Source organism: Syngnathoides biaculeatus, chromosome 17, assembly GCF_019802595.1.
Source record: "Syngnathoides biaculeatus isolate LvHL_M chromosome 17, ASM1980259v1, whole genome shotgun sequence".
In the NCBI taxonomy this organism is placed as follows: domain Eukaryota; kingdom Metazoa; phylum Chordata; class Actinopteri; order Syngnathiformes; family Syngnathidae; genus Syngnathoides; species Syngnathoides biaculeatus.
In genome coordinates, this window is record NC_084656.1 from 2,091,552 (window position 1) to 2,112,686 (window position 21,135).

The following is a 21,135-nucleotide window of genomic DNA, read 5'->3' on the forward strand; positions in this document are numbered from 1 at the left end:
GCAAAGTATTTGTATGCGTCCAGACTTTTGTACGCTTTCAAAATCTTGTGTAAATCTCGCCAACTAATTCACCTGATACATGTGTATATCCTGTTATCCAAGACGGAAGCGAATTCACTGTGAAATTTCTTATCAGCGAAAACATTGACTTCGACATTAAATATGGATCCTCTATGCCAAGTGTCTCTAATTTTTCCACATACATTCAATTATTATGACCTCCTATATGTTAAATGGTATCGGACAAAACTGAGTGTCATGCTATAATATAAATTTTCGTTTCGTCTAAACAATGCTTTGTTTGACCAGCAATATGGCGAGGTAAACAAAAATCACGTCATTTTAGCGCTATTGCGCTCGTGCACCTACGTCACCGAAGTCACGTGACTAGTCATAAAGATGGTTTAGCAAAGCATTCTTCAATACTAAGTTGGTTGGAGATGACACGAAAATATGTCTTGTAGCACAACGCCCAGTTTTGTCCGATACCGTTAAACATTTAGAAGGTGATAATAAATGAAGGTATGTGGAAAAATTAGAGACACTTGGCATAGAGGACCCATATTTAATGCAGAAGTCGATGTTTTCGCCGATTAGAGAGTGGACTTCCGCTTGTCTTGGACAACCAGATCTACACATGTATCTGGTGAGTAAGTCATCAAGATTTACACCGAAGAGTTTGAAAGCGTATACGAGTCTGGATGCATACAGATACTTAGTTGCTGGATCTGTTCTCAATCAAGAATAAATCCCACATAGCGATGGAGTCACTCAGATTTTTTTCAATACAAATACCAATATTTAAATAAATGACCCCTGGTTTTACACAAACTCGCATTCATTAACTATGATTGGGTAAAAAATGACAGCGAGTCGGCGCCTCGTACACAGAAGCGTGCTGCGACCACACGTTAAACCTCTCCGTGACTGACGTTTTTTTTTTTTTTTTTTTAAATATGCATTGCTCTCAAATGAGTCCAATGTGTATTTAAAAAAAGAAAATAAACCGCGGGGATGGGCTTCAGGCCCCATACACGGAAGCGTGTTGCGGTCCACGTTAACCTACGTAAAGCTCTCTGTGACAGACAGTTTATTTTCTTTTTTAAAAAACGCATTGGACTAATATCAGAACAAAGCATATTAAAAAAAAAGTCTGTCAGGGAGAGGTTTACTGAAGTTAAACGTGTGGCCACAACACACTTCCGTGTGCATTAGCAACGAATCCCTCATATTTTTTGCGTTTTAAATATGCATTGTTCTTAAATGAGCCAAGGTGGCATTGTAAATACTTCTTGGTAGTTTGAGATTGAGAAGAATAATTCCTACCTGAAATGAAGTGATCACTACACAGTCGTGTGTATTTGGTTAGGCACCATCCATCATGTTTAATTGCCGAAATCCATCAATCTTTTCTCGTCTTTTCAGCTGGTATTCTATAGAATGACCTCTTTGAATATCTGTCTCGTCTGTTGTAACAACCAACAACACAACAAGTCTTGGGCATTGTGAATAATCTGCTCCGGTTCAATCTCCCCCACACTCTCGACAGCTGTTTTTGACCGGCAATATGGTGCCGTGGAAATTGTGACGTCACGTGAACGAGCTGTATACCTCACACTGTGGGTGGTGTCACGTGGTGGCGTCATGTGACTAGGGTCAGACTTGAAAGTTGCACGGTAGGTTGGGTAAATATGGCGGCCCTGTTTGGACGGATGGCATTTTTGCAAGCCTGCCGTTTGCTGTTTATCGACATTAGTAACCCGCGCAAGCTAGGCTCGTCTTCAAGACGGTATGTTTGCTCCGTGAAGTCCTTTATTTCTCCGGTTGGCCTTGGCGCATTGTCAAGACAGTACAGCTCAGAGACAAAGGAGGAGCTGCTAGTTCGGTATCTTGACGGAGAAGATAACGGTGGGTGGCATGTTTTATTTTTATTTATTTTTCTCAACCTGACCAATATGCGAAGCAAATATCCGGTACGCGATGCTTGTATAACCACGCGCATAAAGTCCTTCAACTATAGAACTGCACCCACTGCCCAGCCAAGACACTGCATTCAAAGTACATAATGTAAAAAATAATAAAAATTATGTTCATTTACCCTTGGCGTTGGGCAATCATGTGAAGAGAAAGGTGAGTGAGAAGTGAAACGCTTGATGGGAGGCGGCGGAGGATGCAAATGTTTGACAGCTGAGAGAAAACAGATTACAAATGTACGCACGCACACAACTTAATTCAACTAAAGTTTCTTGGGGCCCATGGTGAAGAGAGGTGAGTAAAGTTGCAAAAAATCCAAATGGAAAAAAAAAACGCCAAAGTTGTACTTTATGCGCAACCACGTGACAACATGTGAAAGCGCGAGAATGTTATTCGGTGATGGTCGAAAAGCATCGTGTGTAGAGATTGAGGTCCCTCTCCGACAACGCGATGCCAATGGGAGAGTAGCTCTATCGTGCCACTACAAACCATGATACAGGATGTTTCCTTTCGGTGGAATTTGGGGCCTGTGAATCCAGCGCTAATTTTTTCATTTAGTATCCTGAATTTTCCATAGTAACAAGGGCCAATATTTTCCAAGGGGGCGTTTGTAACCTGAACTTTTTTGTTGCTAGAGAAGTTCTTAAGGAGATGTAGCACCAAAGCCATGTTTGAGATGGAATCTTTTTACATTGGTCCAGTGGTACCTCTACATTCGAAAGTCTCAAGATTCAGGTTACGAAAAGCATCCCTGGAAAATGTTTGTCCCTAGTTACAAAGAAGTTCAGGACACAAAAGGAAAAAATGGTGCTGGATTCCATCTATCCATTCATCCATCCATTTTTTTAGCCGCTTCACAAAAATCATGGGAGTGCTGGAGGCTATCCCTGCAGTCATTGGGCAGGAGGCGGGGTACACCGCACACACCATATTTGTTCCCGGTACACCCTGTACTGGTTTGCAGCCAATCGCAGGGCACACAGTGACAGACAACAGTTGCACTTATAATCACACCTAGGGTCAATTTAGAGTGTCCAATTACAGTTGCATGTTTTTGGGATGTGGGAGGAAACCTGAGTGCCTGGAGAAAACCCACGCAGGCACGGGGAGAACATGCAAACTCCATACAGGCGGAGCCGGGTTTTAACCGGGGTCCTCAGAACTGTGAGGCAACTCTTTCCAGCTGCTCCACCGTGCTGCTGCGCTGGATTCTACTAAACATAAACATCCTGTACTGTATCTTGGTTTAAAAGTGGCGCAATTAGAGCTAATCTCCCATTGGCCATCACCGGAGCATCTTCCTGGCATCACATTGGCGAGGAGGCATGTCAATCTATAGCCATCCTGTCACTTGGTTTGTGTGGGCCAATAGAGCGGCTCTCACTATTGGCTATCACGTAGCATCTTCCTGGCATCACATACCTCCATTCGCAAGGCGCGACCTCATATAGTACAACTTCACAGATTTATTCATTTTTTTTGGCCATGGGCCCCAAGAAATTGATGGTCAGTGCCAGTGAGAAGAAGATGGGTTGTTTTGTCCAAAGTAAAACAAGTATTCGTTGAGAAATATGAAAATGACACGCGTGCATGTGGCCTCATGCTGCTGCTTGACTGGATTTTGAGAGGTTTGAAGTGGAGGTTGAACCTGAAGTTGAAGAAATTGTTTCGCTGGGAAAGGCTGAGGAGGACATGGATGAGTTGGTCACGAGGCCACGAGGATATTTCGACGTTCAGGAGCATCACGAGGGTCTTTCGATGGAGAAGTGAAAAGCTGGAGGCGATGCAACACATGACAATGCAGGAGCAGTTTGCACCGTAGGAGGAGGCAGTTACTATTCCGTCAGCTATAATAAAATAAATGTTGATGAAATTCCATGACATTTCAGAATTTGAATCATCCGGAAAATTTGTTGACTAGTCGGGCTACCGCTCACTTTGATGACGTTTGCCTTGTACATTTCCCCAAGATTATTAAAAGCTGTCAAAGGCAAACATCCTTGGATTGGTGCTTCACAAAACATTGAAAGTTAATGTTTGTTTTGAATTCATAGTTTGTGGAAGTTATTAATTTTAGTGGAATTAAGTTGTGTACGTGGCTCCTCCCCATGATGTCTTGTCACTCACTTCTTCGCATCATTGCTCAACGCCAAAGGTAAATTCAATTTTTTTTTAATTATTCTTTATATTATGTACACTTAGAATGCTTATTTTTGGCGGCAGGGGGTTGGAATGGATTAGGCCGTTTACATGTAAAATGCATTTCTACTAACAAAAATTTCACGTTACAAAATGACAACGGGAACGGATTATCGTAGGTAGTGGTACCACTTTATTTGGTTACCATAATTCTTGAATTTATTTTCCAGTTGTACTTTATATGTTTTTTTTTCGTGATGAAATTACAATGTTCTTAAAGTTGGTAACACATTCAACTATGACTTAATCTTGTGTTTCAGGGATAGTGGTTGTTGGGATAAACCGACCAAAGGCCAAAAATGCTATCAGCAAAAATCTGGTAAAAATGGTATGTAATTTTTAATTAAACTGTTTGTATTTATCAAATGTGTATACATTTTTCTTTTAAACCTAACAACAGTAGATGGGGAAAGTATTCAGACCCCCTAAAGTATTCTAGTCTTTGCAACAATTTGCTAAAATAATTTAAGTAAATTTTTTTCCTCAATGTAATGGACACAGCATCCCAAATTGGCAGAAAAAAAGGTTTGTTGGAATTTTTGCAGATTAGAAGAAAAACTAAAATATTACACAGTCGTAAGTATTGAGGAGAAGCTCCCTTATGAGCTCGGGCAACTATGAGCCTTTTTGGGGAATGATTCATTCTGTTTTTTATTGATTTTATTTTTCAATGCAGCCCTGTAGGGGCACAAGCCAATTCAATCTGCTGGCCGGTCCCAAGCCTGAATAAATGCAAAGGGTTGCGTCAGGAAGGGCATCCATCTTAAAAGTTTGCCAAACAAATATGAGGGTTCATCTAAAGCAGGGGTCAGGAACCTTTTCAACTGAGTCATAAATGCAAAATATTTTGAAATGTAATTTCAAAACAGCCATACAATATTTTAAAAACTAAATACAGGTGTATTTGGGCATTTATGTTTAGAGGACAATAAGTTTCTGAATTCCTTTAAATAACATTGTTACGCTGTTGCGAACCAATGATGACAAAACTACTCCTTACTATTAATGCGACCTCTGGTGCTGCATGGTTTTGCTGATAGCTTTATAGTCTGTTTCATATGTCGTTAGATTAAACTTCATATAGGTGTTGAGAATGCCATCCGTTAATCGTGAATGTAATTCAATTTGAGTTTTCCATGAACAGATCTTGCTGACAAAAGTGTCTCTTTTATTTGTTTGATTATGTTGTCTTTATGTGAAATTATCAATGTTTATTGGCAACATCAAGTTGGTTGCTGCTGACTAACTTGGACTCTGGAAAGTAGCTGTTTGATATGTTCTTTCCGGTTCCACAATAAGGCATGTGTCGAAGTGGCGCTTTATATTTCAGCATTTCATAATTGCAATTTTATCATTAGAATTCAGACACACAGCAGAACCCTCTCTACAAAGATTGTCCATTCTTGATGGAAAAATTTAGTACTCATCTTTTTCCATCACCTTCCAGAATTAGTTGTTCCGACCCAATCTGCATTCGACCCTTCTGCACCTTTGCACATCGACTTCCACAGCAAACTAGGAAAAACTGTCTTCATCATTTGCGTTGCCTGCATGACATAAATGACATGTACAGTATTTTGTTATGAGGGCTCTGTGAGCCAAATGCAACCATCAAAAGAGCCTGATATGGGTTGTGAGCCATATGTTCCCGACCCCTGATCGAAAGAATCCCATACTGGATTGGTTGTGGCCCGGGTTAACAATGCTCGCCGCCAGCACCGTTAACCTGCAGGGAATCTGTGAAAATTCTGCTACTGTGGGTCGAAGATAAAGAGTAGGAAAGCGGATTCGTCAGCAGCCAGGATTTGGTTGACATGATGAAAAAGGTTGATATACAGTATTGTGCATCCAAGATACCAGCTGGAAATGTCGTGAGGCAAGAAGTCTAGGGGCATGATTTAATTATTTTATCATAGAGAAGATGGGAAATGAAAAGGAGTAGGGGTTATTTTAAAGGAAGAGCTGGCTAAGAATGTCCTGGAGATGAAAAGAGTATAAGATCGAGTGATGATGCTGAAACTTGAAATTGAGGGTGTTATGTATAATGTGATTAGCGGCTATGCTCCACAGGATCCATAGGATGTGACTTAGAGTTGAAAAAGAAATTCTGGAAGGAAGCCAACTGGATGAAGTGGTTCTGAGCATCCCAGACAGATAGAGAGTTGTGATTGGTGCAGATTGTAATGGGCATGTTGTGAAGGAAACAGGGGCGACGAAGAAGTGATGTGTAAGTATAGCATCCAGGAAACGAACTTTGAGTGACAGTTGGTGGTGGACTTTGCAAAAAGGATGGAAATGGCAACATTGAATACTTTTTTTTCCCAGAAGAAGAGGTGGAAGCACACAGTTGGATTACATTTTGCGCAGATGATGTCATCTGAAGGTAACTGACTAAGGTGGCAAAGGCTAAACAAGAGGCTTATGACGACATGTACACCCGGTCAGACATGAAAAAATTGGAAAAGGATCTCTCCAGATTGGCCAGACAGAGAGATAGACATGAAAAGGTTGTGCAGCAGGTAAGGGTGAATAAGGACCGAGATGGAAATGCTGTCTGGTGCTAGTAGTGTGCTAAATCGATGGAAAGAATACTTTGAGAAGTTCATGAATGAAGAAAATGAGAGAGAGAAGGAAGAGTGGAAGAGGCAAGTGTGATGGACCATGAAGTGATAATGATTAGTCAGGGGAAAGTTAAAAAGTCACAGGGTGAAAATGGAAAGGCAGTTGGACCTTGTGACAAACCTGTTGAGGTATAGAAGCAATTTAGAGAAGTGGCTGTGGAGTTTTTGACCAACTTATTCAACGGAATACTAGCGGGTGAGAAGATTCCTGAAGAATGGTCCAAAAGTGTGCTTGTTCCCATTTTTTTAAGAACAAAGGCGATTTGCTGAACTGTGGGAACTATAGAAGAATAAAGTTTATGAGCCACACAATGAAGTTATGGGAACGAGCAGTGTAGGCTAGACTCAGGACAGATGGGCTGACAGGTAAGACTGGAATCCCCTTGGACCATGATGTTCTCAAATGATGATGATGATGATGATGATGCAGGGAGCATGTGGAGGAACAATTAGAAAGATGGAGGCATGCACGAGGAAGGAGACGTACGAAGAATAGCCAAAGTAAATCAAAATATACATGTGAATGAGAGGGGTGGAGGGGAAAGAGTGAGGCTTCATGGAGATAGCAAGGGTGGATGACTTCAAATACTTGGGGTCAACAATCCAGAGCAATGGTGAATATGGTTAAGGAAATGAAGAAACAGATCCAAGCAGGTTGGAACAGCCGGCGGAAGGTGTCTGGTGTGTTATGTGACTGAAGAGACGGTGGCACTGAAGAGACAACAGGAACCAGAGCTGGAGGTGCCAAAAATAAAGATGTTGAGGTTCTCTCTAGGAGTGAGCATGTTGGATAGGATTAGAAATGAGTTTATTTGAGGGATACCCAAAGTTAGATGTTTTGGAGACAAGGAACAAGAGAGCAGACATCGATGGTTTGGACATGTCCAGAGAATATATTGGTCGAAGGATGCTGAGGATGGAGCTGCCAGGCAAAAGGAAGACCAAAGACAAGGTTGATCGATGTTGTGAGGGAAGGCATATGAGGGCAGTTGGTGTTCAAGAGGAAGATCCTGGAGATAGGCTTCCATAGCAAAAGATGCTTTGGCGACCCCTAATGGGACAAGCCAAAAGAAAAAGAAGAACAAAAATGATGCATCAAGGTTTTCATATCTGCATTTGGGTTTCCTCTGCCCTTCCTTCTCGCAGATGTTCTCCAGTACTGTCAGGTTGGATGGTGAAAATTGGTGGAAACCCGTTTTCGGGTCTCTCCAAAGATGCTCATTTGTGTTTAAGTCAGGGCTCCTGCTGGGCCATTTAACAGTGATGAAAGTCCTCTGGACTTTCCTGGAATTCCAGATTTTCAAATTTTCATGAAAATTCCTCTGGAAAATTGAGGAAAGATTGCCGAAGATTAATCCGGATATTAGTTAACAACATTGAATGAACACGCATTTGAGTTTGTTGTTTTGCTTTCACGAGCGTAGCCATATTGAGACACTAACACTGGTAACAGTAACGCCCCTCCCCTCGCATTCATGACTCATGACCTTGCCATATCTCGGAGATTTTGAAATTTCGGCGAGAACAGAAGCCACCAAGGGTGCATGTATGCACACAAAAGGAAGATTAATCATTTAACGTTGAGTATTTGAATAGGATTTAGTGTAAACTAATTCATGTGTGATCGGCCAGGTACGGCCCCAGCGCAATGTTCAAACAGGTAGACAGGCAAGCTGACATACGTGCAATAGACGCAAGTGTTGGGAACATGTTCAAGTGGTCATGGCTTGAGGAAAAGGACTTGAACAGAGATTTTTTTTTTTTTGTCCGACTACATTAGAAAAGTTGACAAACCTGGTAATTCAGTTAAAATCATAGATATATATAAAATATCTCAAAATATTAAAGGTAACTCATTATACTGAGTATTACTAGATCGATATCTAAGATAGGGAGCAATCTAGTTGAGTGTATCAGTACAATGAGACTTAAACAATAGTAATTACTGCAGATCAACTTCTATAACATGTTTTGCTGTACGGTGTAGAAATTCGAGGATATATTTTCGTGTGTATTCTATATTATAATTTGTATAATGTGGGGAAAAGGACAATTTTAGATTTCTTTTTACTGAATAGTTCACTGAATTAATTTGTCTTGATAAGATGGCTTTTTTTAATGACAAATGTGATTTTGTGCTATCCAGTGATAGGGGGATGGAGGGCAAAAAAATCTGGGCTTGGCCCTTGGGGAACTTCTGCCCTTTTTTTTTTTGGTCAGGACTTAGAAATTTTACTTTAAACTTTTGTCAGAATTTTGTTCACAGATATCGCCAGAATGCACCACAGCCATCCTTCAATTGCAACCATTCATCCTGTACCTGCAACTTAAAAACACCCCCACAGCATGATGCTGCTGCCATCATGCTTCATTGTTGCAACTGGATTGACAGATGACGGACAGTGGCTGGTTTTCTCCACACATACCACTCAGAATTAAGGCCGAGAAGTTATATGTTGCTCTCATCGGACCAGAGAATCTCATTCCTCACCATTTTTGGAGTCCTCCTGGTGTTTTTGAGGAAACTCCCTGGAAGCTTTCAAGAGTCTTGCACTAGAGAGAGGCTTCCATTGGGCCACTCTGCTAACAAGCCCCTCGAGGACTGCAGTGACGTTTGACTTTCTCCCATCTCCCTAATGCATCTCTGGAGCTCAGCCACAGTGATCTTTGGGTTCTTATTGACCTCTCGCACTAAGGCTCTTCTCCCCTAATTGCCCAGTTTGGCCTGACAACCAGCTCTAGTAAGGGTTCTGGTCATCCCAGATGTCTTCCATTTAAGGATTATGGAGACCACTGTCCTCTTAGGAAACTTAAATGTAGCGGGTTTTTTTTGTTTTCTGTTTTTACCTTGGCCATGTCTGTGCCTTGCCAAATTCTGTCTCTGAGCTCTTCAGGCAGTTCCTTTGACCTCATTATTCTCATTTGCTCTGACATCCACTGTGAGCTGTAAAGTCTTAAATAGGCAAGTTTGTGTATCAACATTAAATCCCCTCAGTATGATCAAACACAGCTGGGCTCCATTAAAGGTGCAGCAATCGGTCAAGAATGCTCAGAAGAAATGCACAGCACCAGAGTGAAGTGTCACAGCAAAGGATCTGAATACTTGTAGCTGTGTATTTGTTTCTTTTTCTTAAATTTGCAAACATTTCAACAATTTTTTTCTGTCATTATGTGGCGCTGTGTGTGAATTTGGGGGTATGAACTTAAATGATTTTATCAAATGGCTGCAATATAACAGTGAAAATTTTAACTGGTCTGAATGTGTGTGTATACAATGAAGAAAATAAGTATTTGAACACTATATTGCAAGTTCTCCCACTTGGAAATTGTAGAGGGGTCTGAAATTTTCATCGTAGGTGCGTGTCCACTGTGAGTGAGATAATCTAAAAATAAAATCCAGAAATCACAATGTATGATTTTTTTTTCCAATTATTTGTGTGATACAGCTGCAAATAAGTATTTGAACACCTCAGAAAACCAATGTTAATATTTGGTACAGTCGCCTTTGTTTGCAATTAGAGTCAAATGTTTCCTGTAGTTGTTCACCAGGTTTGCACACACTGCAGGAGGGGTTTTGGCCCACTCCTCCACACAGATAATCTCCATATCAGACAGGTTTCTGGGCTGACGCTGAGAAATACGGAGTTTCAGCTCCCTCCAGAGATTTTCTATTGGGTTTAAGTCTGGAGACTGGCTCGGCCACGCCAGAACCTTGATATGCTTCTTATGGAGCCACTCCTTGGTTTTCCTGGCTGTGTGCTTCGGGTCATTGTCATGTTGGAAGACCCAGCCACGACCCATCTTCAACAGTCACCTTGGAAACAGTGGTACCAGCTCTTTTCAGGTCATTGACAAGTCCTATCGTGTAGTCCTGGGCTGATTCATCACCTTTCTAAGGATCATTGAGACCCCACGAGGTGATATCATGCATGGGGCTCCACTCCGATTGAGATTGACGGTCACGTTTAGCTTCTTCCATTTTCTCATGATTGTTCCAACAGTGAACCTTTTTTCACGAAGCTGCTTGGCAATTTCTCCGTAGCCCTTTCTAACCGTGTGGAGTTGTACAATTTTGTCTCTGTCTTTGGACAGCTCTTTGGTCTCGGCCATGTTATAAGTTTGAGTCTTACTGATTGTATGGGTTGGACAGGTGTCTTTTTGCAGTTAACGACCTCATACAGGTGCATCTGATTCACGAGAATACATGCAGCAGGTGGACCTCTAAGGGTGGACAAACAGGTCTTTGAGGGTCAGAATTCTAGCTGATAGACAGGTGTTTAAATATTTATTTGCAGCTGTATCACACAAATAAATCGTTGAAAAAAATCATACATTGTGATTTCTGGATTTTTCTTTTTAGATTCTCTCTCACAGTGGGCATGCACCTATGATGAAAATTTCAGACCCCTCCATAATTTCTAAGTGGGAGAACTCATACTTATTTTCTTCTCTGTATATCACTTGAAACCGTGTGAGTTTCAAGTGAATAGATTCACCTCATCTAACCAATGAGTCCCAACCCTACAACAATGAATCTCTGCCACTTATCACGGAATACAGTCATCATCCACTACAGTGCAGATCGTGCGTCACAGTCCCACTCTATTTCAGATTTTTATTAATTGTTACTCTTTAACCTTTATTTGCTTGCTTCAATCTTGGGGAGACTCCTAAACTAGCTGCCATTTCACCTCATCTAAAAATAAAAAAATACTGCTGTATCCTTCCATGTTCGCAAGCCATAGACCAGTCTTGAATTTCCGTTTCATAGCTAACATTGTGGAGCTATTTTTAACCCTAGAGAACACATGGGGTCACATATGACCGAGTGTAATGAAGGACCCACTGTATAAACCCAACGCACCATAGTTACTCTTTTTAACCGTAAAGCCCAACGTCTTACATGTGTCTAAATTTAATGCATTGTTTTTTGGTAGTTAAGGCCCACTGGATTATATGTGACCCATTATCTAAACCGGAAGTAAACTTGTAAATTTTTCCAAATGTGATGTTTCATTTAATTTAGTGAGTACATGAAATATTTTCAAAGAGCATTTGGATGTCTTGGGTTCTCGAGGGTTAATCCACTGAGCACTTTGCTGAAGTTGAATGGACTTTTTGACAAATTTAAATTAGGTTTCCAAACTTATCACACTACAGAATCTGCTCTTGCCAACGTGGTAATTGCTATGACGTTGAATACTGACTCGGAAAAGGTGGCAATTTAGGAGTGTTGAATCTCAGCTCAGTTTTTCAAACAAGACCAAAGAAAAGGTTAATGTTTATTGTGAGGGAAGACATGAGGACAGTGGGTGTTAGAGACGAAGATGCACAAGATAGGCTCAGATGGAAAAAGATTGACATGCTGTGGCGACCCCTAACGGGACAAGCTGAAAAAAGAACAAGCGCAAATAATCAATTAGTCACTTCAGTCTGGTGAGTTTCCCAAAGCTCTTAAAGTAGCTGCTGTTAAGCCTCTTCTAAAAAACAGACGCCTGGACGATTCCATGTTAGCAAGCTATAGACCCATCTAAAATCTCCCGTTCATAGATAAGATTCTTGAGAAAGTTATTTTTAATCAACTCAGCAATTTCTTGAATTTAAATGGACTTTTTTGACAAATTCCAATCAGGTTTCCAAACTCATCATAGTACAGAAATCCACTCTTAACAAAGTGCTAAATTATAAGGTTTAATACTGACTCGGGAAAGGTGTCAATTTTGGTCTTGTTAGATCTGAACGTGGCTTTTGATACGGTAGATCACAATATACTGCTAAAGAGGTTGGAAACATGGGTAGGACTAAAATGAACAGTCCTTAAATGGTTTCGGTCCTACCTGGAGGAAAGGAGCTATTTTGTGACCATTGGAGGTGCTCGGCCTCAGCGAATGGCAATGACCTATGATGTCCTTCTAAGGGTCAGTTCTTGGACCTCTCCTGTTCAACCTGTATATGCTACCCTTGGGTCAAATTTTTCAAAACTTTAATTTTGACAACCATAGCTATGTAGATGACACACAGTTATATTTAGCAGTGTCTCCAGATGACTACAGTTCAATTGAGGTGCTGTGCCACTGTCTAAATGAGATAAATTACTGGATGAGCCAACATTTTCTTCATCTAAATCAAAAAACTGAGACACCTGACTTTCAACAATCATATCAAATCAATAAAAAAAAAAAATGCCTCCTGCCATCTGAAGAACATATCTAGAGTGAAGTCTTATACGTGTCAAGCAGACCAGGAAAAGCTCATCCATGCTTTTATCTCAAGTAGACTTGACTACTGTAATGGTCTTCTGACTGGACTCCCCCAGTTTTGAACAGCTGCAGCTCTTTCAGAATGCTGCAGCTTGCGTTCTGACCAAAACAAAGCGGTCAGAGCATACAACTCCAATCCTAAAGTCCTTGGACTGGCTTCTAGTCAGCTTTAGAATAGATTTTTTTTAAGTTCTGCTACTGGTCTATAAATCACTAAATGATTTAGGTCCTGAATACATGAAAGAAATGTTTTCGGAATACAAACCCAGTGGAGCTCTGAGATCGACTGAGTCAGGTCAAATAGTGGAGCGCAGATTCCAAAGCAAACATGGTGAAGCAGCATTTAGCTAATATGCTGCACACAAAGGGAATAAATTGCCAACAGAGGTTGGGTCAGCATGAGTGTGAATGTTTTTAAATCCAGGTTGAAAACTCTTGGTTTTTTTCCTCATGCTTTTTGAATATATCCACTTTTTGATCATATTACTTGCACTGTATGCGGTTTTTACTGTCTTTTTTTAAAAAATATTTTCATTTTTGTTTTCATCCCATTTTAAATATTTTCTTTGTTTTTAAATGCTTTTTATCATGTAAAGCACATTGAGTTACCTTGTGTATGAAATGCGCCGTACAAATAAATTTGCTTTGCTACGTGGAGACAGACAGTCACACTCACAATCATACCAAGGGGCAATTTAGAGTCTCCAGTTACAGTAATACCTCATTTTTTGGGGTTAATTAGGATCAGAACCACCTGCCAAAAGTAAAAAACCGCAAACTAGCGGGGGATGTATGTTTATGTCGGTACTAGAACGTTTAAAATATGTAAACAGCATTTGTACTTTGCGTATTTGAGGAAAAAACAGCTATTTAGTTAATCGGCCCACCGCAGAGCTCGTGGCCTGCCTTCGGCGGAGGCCTTTAGCCGAGCTTCGGCGGAGGCCTTTTAGCCGAGCTTCGGCGGAGGCCTTTTAGCCGAGCTTCGGCGGAGGCCTTTTAGCCGAGCTTCGGCGGAGGCCTTTTAGCCGAGCTTCGGCGGAGGCCTTTTAGCCGAGCTTCGGCGGAGGCCTTTTAGCCGAGCTTCGGCGGAGGCCTTTTAGCCGAGCTTCGGCGGAGGCCTTTTAGCCGAGCTTCGGCGGAGGCCTTTAGCCGAGCTTCGGCGGAGGCCTTTTAGCCGAGCTTCGGCGGAGGCCTTTTAGCCGAGCTTCGGCGGAGGCCTTTAGCCGAGCTTCGGCGGAGGCCTTTAGCCGAGCTTCGGCGGAGGCCTTTAGCCGAGCTTCGGCGGAGGCCTTTAGCCGAGCTTCGGCGGAGGCCTTTAGCCGAGCTTCGGCGGAGGCCTTTAGCCGAGCTTCGGCGGCGGCCGGAGCTCGCTCGTCAGACTCCGCGTCATTCCGTCCATGTGAAGAACCATCCGCGGCTTATAAATATCATCCAGAGCTCCCAGGGGCCTTTGTTTAATCACTTATGTCGCGTGTAGTCCTCCGAGTAGTCAGACTCTGCGTCATTCCACCCGAAGAACCATCCGAATGTTCAACATTAATTACAGCCACAAGTTCAAATCTGTATGGAAGTATTTGTCTGTCTTCCCGATGAACCGATAGTGCTATTTCTTCATCAGATGAGGATAAATAAATCGTTTCCGGGCATAAATGGTGTCCCATGTAATTGAGCCTTGGTTGCGGCACGGTACGCGTCACATTCGCGCACGTAGGTCATGTGACTCGCGCAAATGGCATCGCCCTTGAAAATTCGGAATTGTCCATAAAAATCTTCTCAAAACACAATTAAATGACAGAGGATTTAACATCACATTGTCAAAATAGCGTACATATTACATGACTTATTGGATACACTGTTCATGGAAAGCACTAGATTTCCCCATTAAATATCTTGCCTTTGTAGTGTATTCAATGAAATATCATCTGAACATAATTTGCAAATCAGTGTATTCTCTTTGCCTGCTTGGGGCACCAATGACAATTCTTTGCCAATTCTCCATAGGTTTGAATGTGACTGGGGAATTTTTTTTTTTTTTTTGGGTGTCCTGTGATTGACTGGCACCCAGTTCACTGTGTACCCTGCTTCCTGCTCGAAGATAGTTTGGATAGGCTCCAGCACTCCCGCAACCCTTGTGAGTATAAGCAGCTCAAAAATGGACAGATGTATGGATTTAAGAAAATAACGCCCCCTAGCATACCTGAAGGTACCTCATGCCACACTAATGTCCCCAGATACACTGGTTGTTAATCACTGCAGTAGAGACATTGCGCATGGTGAATGAATCTCCCAACCATATAGCACGTGGCTTGACAGAAGAGTCTCTGCTCGAATGAAGGGCCAAGTGTATAATACAGTGGTGAGGCCAGCCATGATTAGAGACGGTGGCACTGAAGAGACAACAGGAAGCAGAACTCGAGGTGGCAGAAATGTAGATGGTGAGGTTCTCACTCGGAGTGAGCAGGTTGGATAGGATTAGAAATGAGCTCATTAGAGGGACAGCCCAAGTTGGATGTTTTGGAGACGAGGTTCGAGAGAGCAGACTTCGATGGTTTGGACATGTCGAGAGGCGAGACAGTGAGTATATTGGGAGAAAGGTGCTGAGGATGCAACTGCCAGGCAAAAGAGTGAGAGGAAGACCAAAGAAAAGGTTGATGGATGTTGTGAGGGAGGACAGAGGGTGATAGAGAGGAAGATGCATGAGATGGGGTACGATGGAAAAAGATGACACGCTGTGGCAACCCCTAATGGGATAAGATGAAAGGAAAAGAAGAAGAAGAAGATATAGTCCGTGGCTGTGACTGCGTGTCCTCTCCTGTATGTTAAAATAATAGTGTAATCAACAAGGAGTCACTCTTTTATGACCTCACTGATATGCTGATGTGCTATTTAAATTCAAAATATTTTGTAATTACAATTTGACATTTATGCATGAAATTTAATCTCATCGGGTTGTGTGTAGGTAACTGTATGGACAATTTTTTTGTGTGTGGGTTATTCAAATCTATTGTATTTACTTTGTGGTGTGATCAGAGTGAGCACATGTTCGTCACCCTTGATTGCAGCAATTCTCTCCTTGAACGGAGTGAGATCTTAGTCTGTTCTTCTGTTTTGGGCACACTTTGGCAGTGGGCAGCTATCTTCCTCTTCATTTCCACCTTAATCTCTTGCCACTTTTTTTAGTTCATTCTGTGTGTGCAATTCTGATTCCACAGCATTGACAGCCACTCACACACACACACACACACACACACACACACACACACACTGTCCCATTCACTTTGCTTTCGCTTGTTGTGGAGACCAGAAGACAGTGTGTCAAAGAGGATTTTCTTGTGGGCCTTCACTTCATTGATCAACTTCACATTCAGAAAAAAATATTTTTCTTAATTATTTTGTACATGTCCTTTTCTTCCTTGATCATAAGGAGATTGGTGTCTCAGTTCTGGGGTAAATTTAAGTACGATTTTAATATTTCAACGTGCAAGTGGTTGGCTGCTCAATTTGCGCTCAATTCTACGTTGATGGGGATGTACGACGGAAACATGTTTAGATTCATGTATAGGCACAGATTATATATATTGGGATTTTTTGTGTGCATATAACAGTTCTGGATTTGAGCTTATGCTAGGTTTAAGTGGGAAATCCACACAAGTCTTTGTCAACGACCCCCTCCCCCCACCCCGTCAGTAATGGAAGAAGTTTGATAGACAGCTAAACATCTATTAAAGAAAAAAATTGAATTTCTCTGCCTTGTGTAATCACACTCAACTTCCAGTTTGATTCTTACTAAATGCTATACTTGTACGGTGGGGGAAAAAGTATTCATCAACCAATTGTGCAAGTTCTCCCACTTAAGAATATGAGGCCTGTATTTTTCACCTTACCTTGTCACCTACAGACAAGATTTCTGGCTATCAGACCTGTAACTTATTTGAGTCTCCTCTGTCCATAATCGTTACCTCAATTAATGGGACCTGTTTGAACTCGTTATAAGTATAAAAGATACCTGTCCACAACTTCGGTCTCTCTGAAGTCCAACATGGCCAAGATCAAAGAGCTTTTAAAGGACACCAGAAACAAGATAGAAGTGCTGCACCAGGCAGGGAAGACTGAATCTGCACTAGGTAAGCAACTTGGTGTGATGAAATTACCACTCTGAGCAGTTGGAAATTTGTATGACATACAAAATATATCTATAGCTCTCTTTCACTCCGCGAGGTCAAAATTTATCACAAGAGCGGTGAAATAAACCCTGACCCACATGGGCAGGGCCTAATGAACCACATCATACACATGAACATCATTCCCTCCTGACTCATATACCTTTGCTCAGCCAGATTTATTGTGAATGTCACATAACAACATAACGTGAAAAATCAGCTCTGACAGAGTACCGAGACCACAACCCGATTTAAAAAAAAAAAAAAAAAAAAAAAAAAAAGTCGATTGTGTGCACTTTCTCACACAAACTACCAGTTCAACCAAGTCTTGGCTTGTATGTCACAACTCTCATCTAATGCAACACTAAAATATTCACATGACTGAAGGTCTGAGTGCAACTTTGAATCAGTAGCCATCCTAATGTCTGATTATTTTTTATTCAATGTGGTGGGACAGTTGCAGATCTGATACCCACACCCACTGAGGTTGTTGTACCAGTAATAAACTCAAGCAAAACGTGCACACAAATACCATTGGGGGGGAAAAAAAAAATACAATCAAAACGTGCACACAAATACCATAAATAAAATACAAGCAATGAGGCACTCGCAACTACCATAATGAGTTCAAACAAAGCGCGTGTGCATGCACATTGGGCAAAAAGGGAACTTCGATACGCTTTTATGCCTTGACAAGAGCTGTATGCAGCTCGAGAGCTGCAGATTGGCCATCCTGCTACGATATAAATGTCTTTTGCTGATCGAATCAACAAATTATACTTTTAAAGCTGCTGATCAGCACAAAATCGTCATCATGGCTAACACCGATCTCACTGATCAGATTGGGAGAGTCTAATCTCAACCCACAGAAAATCTTTGAAGAGTGTTGAAAATTGCATTACCCAGCGACAGCCCCAATACATCACTGTTCTAGAGGAGATCTGCATGGAGGAATGAGCCAAAAATGTGTCAAGACTAACAGAAACGTTTGACCTCTGTCATTGCCAACAAAGAGTATTGAGAGAAACTTTTGTCACTATCCAAATACTAGACTTTATATGATCAAGATTTGGGGGGCTAAACAACAAATTGTTGTTGAGGCATTTAGATGAAGTTCCCCAAGACATACTCCACTTGTGCAAATAATTTGTTTGCCTGAGATGCCCCACAATAATCCCAGAGTGATGTTTTTTCACTAACAAGATTGAAAACAACTTAATTGGTGGTGATTGATGGTGACAAAACCCCATCACAGCACACTTAAAAAAACTAAAAATAAACTCTCCTTTGGATTCATACACGATTGTGACATGGCATTAAATGTCTTGTGCGCAGCCAATCTACGACGTCATTAATTGAATTGGCGAATTATGACACAAAAGCTGTAAGCATAAAATGCCCATTATCAGACAATCCCGATCACACCTATCCGATTGGCGTGAAGTCTACCGAATAGTTAATCTCGCCCCCCCCCCCTTTTTTTTTTTTTTGTTTCTCATAGGTGAGTTATACCTATGGTGAAAATTACAGGCCTCTTATGGGAGAACAATTAGTGGCTGGTGAATTTGTTGCCCCACTCTATCATAAGAATTGTGCAACAGTTAGGTCATGGCCCGGACTTGCAGCACCCGGAAATGTTAATCTAGAAGGCATAGGTAGAAATTAAGATAACTTAGGTCAAAGCCAAAAAAGAGGAGGATAGCGGCTGAGTTGGATGAAGAAGAGGAATACACAAATTCTACAGCTGTGTGTAAGGACTTTGAATGTTGGGACCATGACAGGAAAAGCTAAAGAGTTAGTTGACATGATGATGAGGAGAAAGGTCGATATATTGTGCATCCAAGAGAGCAAGTGGAAAGGGAGTAAGGCCAGAAGTTTAGGTGCAGGGTTTAAATTATTTTATCATGGAGTAGATGGGAAGAGAAATGGAGTAGGGGTCATTTTAAAAGAAGACCTGGCTAAGAATGTCTGAAGGTGAAAAGAGTATCAGATCGAGTGATGAGGCTGAAATTTGAACTTAAAGGTAGTGTGTATATTGTGATTAGCGGCTATGCCCCACAGGTAGGATGTGACCTTGAATTGAAAGAGAAATTCTGGAAGGAACTAGATGAAGTAGTCCTGAACATCCCAGACAGAGAATGAGTTGTGATTGGAGCAGATTTCAATGTTGGCGAAGAAAACGATAAAGAAGTGATACGTAAGTATGGCATTCAGCAAAGGAACTTCGAGGTGCCGAGGGTGGTGGACTTAGCAAAACAGATGGAATTGGCAGTGGTGAACATGTATTTCTAGAAGTGGAACATGGAGTGACCTACAAGAGCGGAGGTAGAAGCACGCAGGTGGATTATTGTAGGAAGAATTGTGATCATAAATATCATACATCTGCTTCCAATAAAGAAATGCTTTGCTCTGCTCTAACGTGGAAGCCTCCTAGCAGGAGATAGCAAGAACAAAAATGTCAAATCATCAGAACTGTTAGAACTGCTGCCTGTTAAAGAAATGATGACCACACATGTATTCAGCAATCTTCCGCACATGAACAAATATGTACACCTTGTTTCAAACTGTTTTGCTTGTCGTCTCCTTTTTGGAACATCCATGTAAATAAGGGGAGTCTTAAAACTAAATAAATGGAGGTGCTGAGGAGAAGATAATCAGAGAGTGCAGTGGTGAATTGTACGAGACAGTTCCTCTCCTCTCTCCTTGCGAGACTTGAACTGGTGTCTTTGCTTCCTTTTTTGTCCTGTTTAATGAATGTCTGATTGGTAAACCTGACATTTACTTGGTCTTTCGAGCCGGATCTCAAGATACCTGAGGTTTCCAGGGGCTGAGTCGACGTCCAGGCAAAGACCGTGGCCACGGCACTTGAGACCCTTTCCGGGACTGGGCCTCGACTTTGCATCTGGAGGCTAAGGGTTGACGAGAAGCCGAAGGAAGTAAAGGCATCTCTGGTGAGTAGGAAACTCCCACACTCATGAGGAATGAGTGAATGCGCGTCTGGGTGACTGCGGCAGAACCAAACCTCGAGAATACTAGTCCCTATCGAGGAGACTAATTAGTCTATAAAACTGAGAAAAGGGCAAGGTGTGTCCTGTACGTGAGCTCCGTGAAATGTGTGCATGTGTAAAAGTGTGAGTGGAGGTTCGCTACCTCATTTGAACAGGAAATTGAGTGACAACTGCTTGAGGATGCAGAGGTAAGAATTCGCCGCCACTTGTGGTAGAAGCTTGAGAATTATCTCAAACGGAACGTAATTGTCACCCTGTTCAGGGGGAAGTCAGTATAGTCACCTGAGGTGAACCACTGACTCCAACAGGGGAAAAACAAATAGCAAAATAGTTGACAAATAGCAAAATAGTTGAAACAATATCTGGAAAAAAAAATAAATGAATGTGCAAGGACTAGAAGTTTGTAGAAAGCCAATGTCCTCCTAAAATAAAACATCTAAATTCGTGGATAACACAATATGACTTTGCTGGCCAGCTCAACATACACAAAAAAAAATATATATAGTTAACCTGCAGGATAAAATAAGAGAAACACACACACAAAAAAAAACAACACAAAAAAACTGGACTCAAGATGATGTGAAAACGGCCGTAAAAGGTATCACATCTCATAAAGTTGATGTAACATAATTCGTCCAGGGAACGGAAGCCTTAAGAAAATCTTAATTAAATGGTGTGGAAGTACAACAAATTTGGATGACAGCAAAGTACTTTCTCACAGCAGCAGGGAGTTCAAGGGTTAATATCGCGCACTTCTGCTAGATTTAGACAAAAACGAAAATTTTCTGCCGTTGGAAGAGCAAAATAAAACAACAATGAACCCTTTGAAGAATATAGAATTGCAATGACTGCATGTTTTAAAGGAAACAGTGGCATTCCTGAAGATCACACTCCAGGGAGTGTGTATCAAGGG

General features: G+C 41.5%; 1 protein-coding gene across 2 annotated transcripts in view; it reads left to right on the forward strand.

Annotated features, from left to right (window-relative positions):
• Positions 1-1,649: 1,649 nt before the first annotated feature.
• The window catches only part of auh (AU RNA binding protein/enoyl-CoA hydratase), an 82,890-nt gene continuing 63,404 nt past the window's right edge, over positions 1,650-21,135 (forward strand). Inside the window, exons 1-3 of one of the 2 annotated variants that reach the window (XM_061800780.1) lie at positions 1,650-1,908; positions 4,434-4,501; positions 15,120-15,185. In XM_061800780.1, coding sequence (XP_061656764.1) covers positions 1,692-1,908; positions 4,434-4,501; positions 15,120-15,185 — 351 coding nt within the window. In that variant the 5' untranslated portion in view covers positions 1,650-1,691. The remainder of the gene's footprint in view (positions 1,909-4,433; positions 4,502-15,119; positions 15,186-21,135) is intronic. The other variant, XM_061800781.1, reaches the window with a different exon arrangement.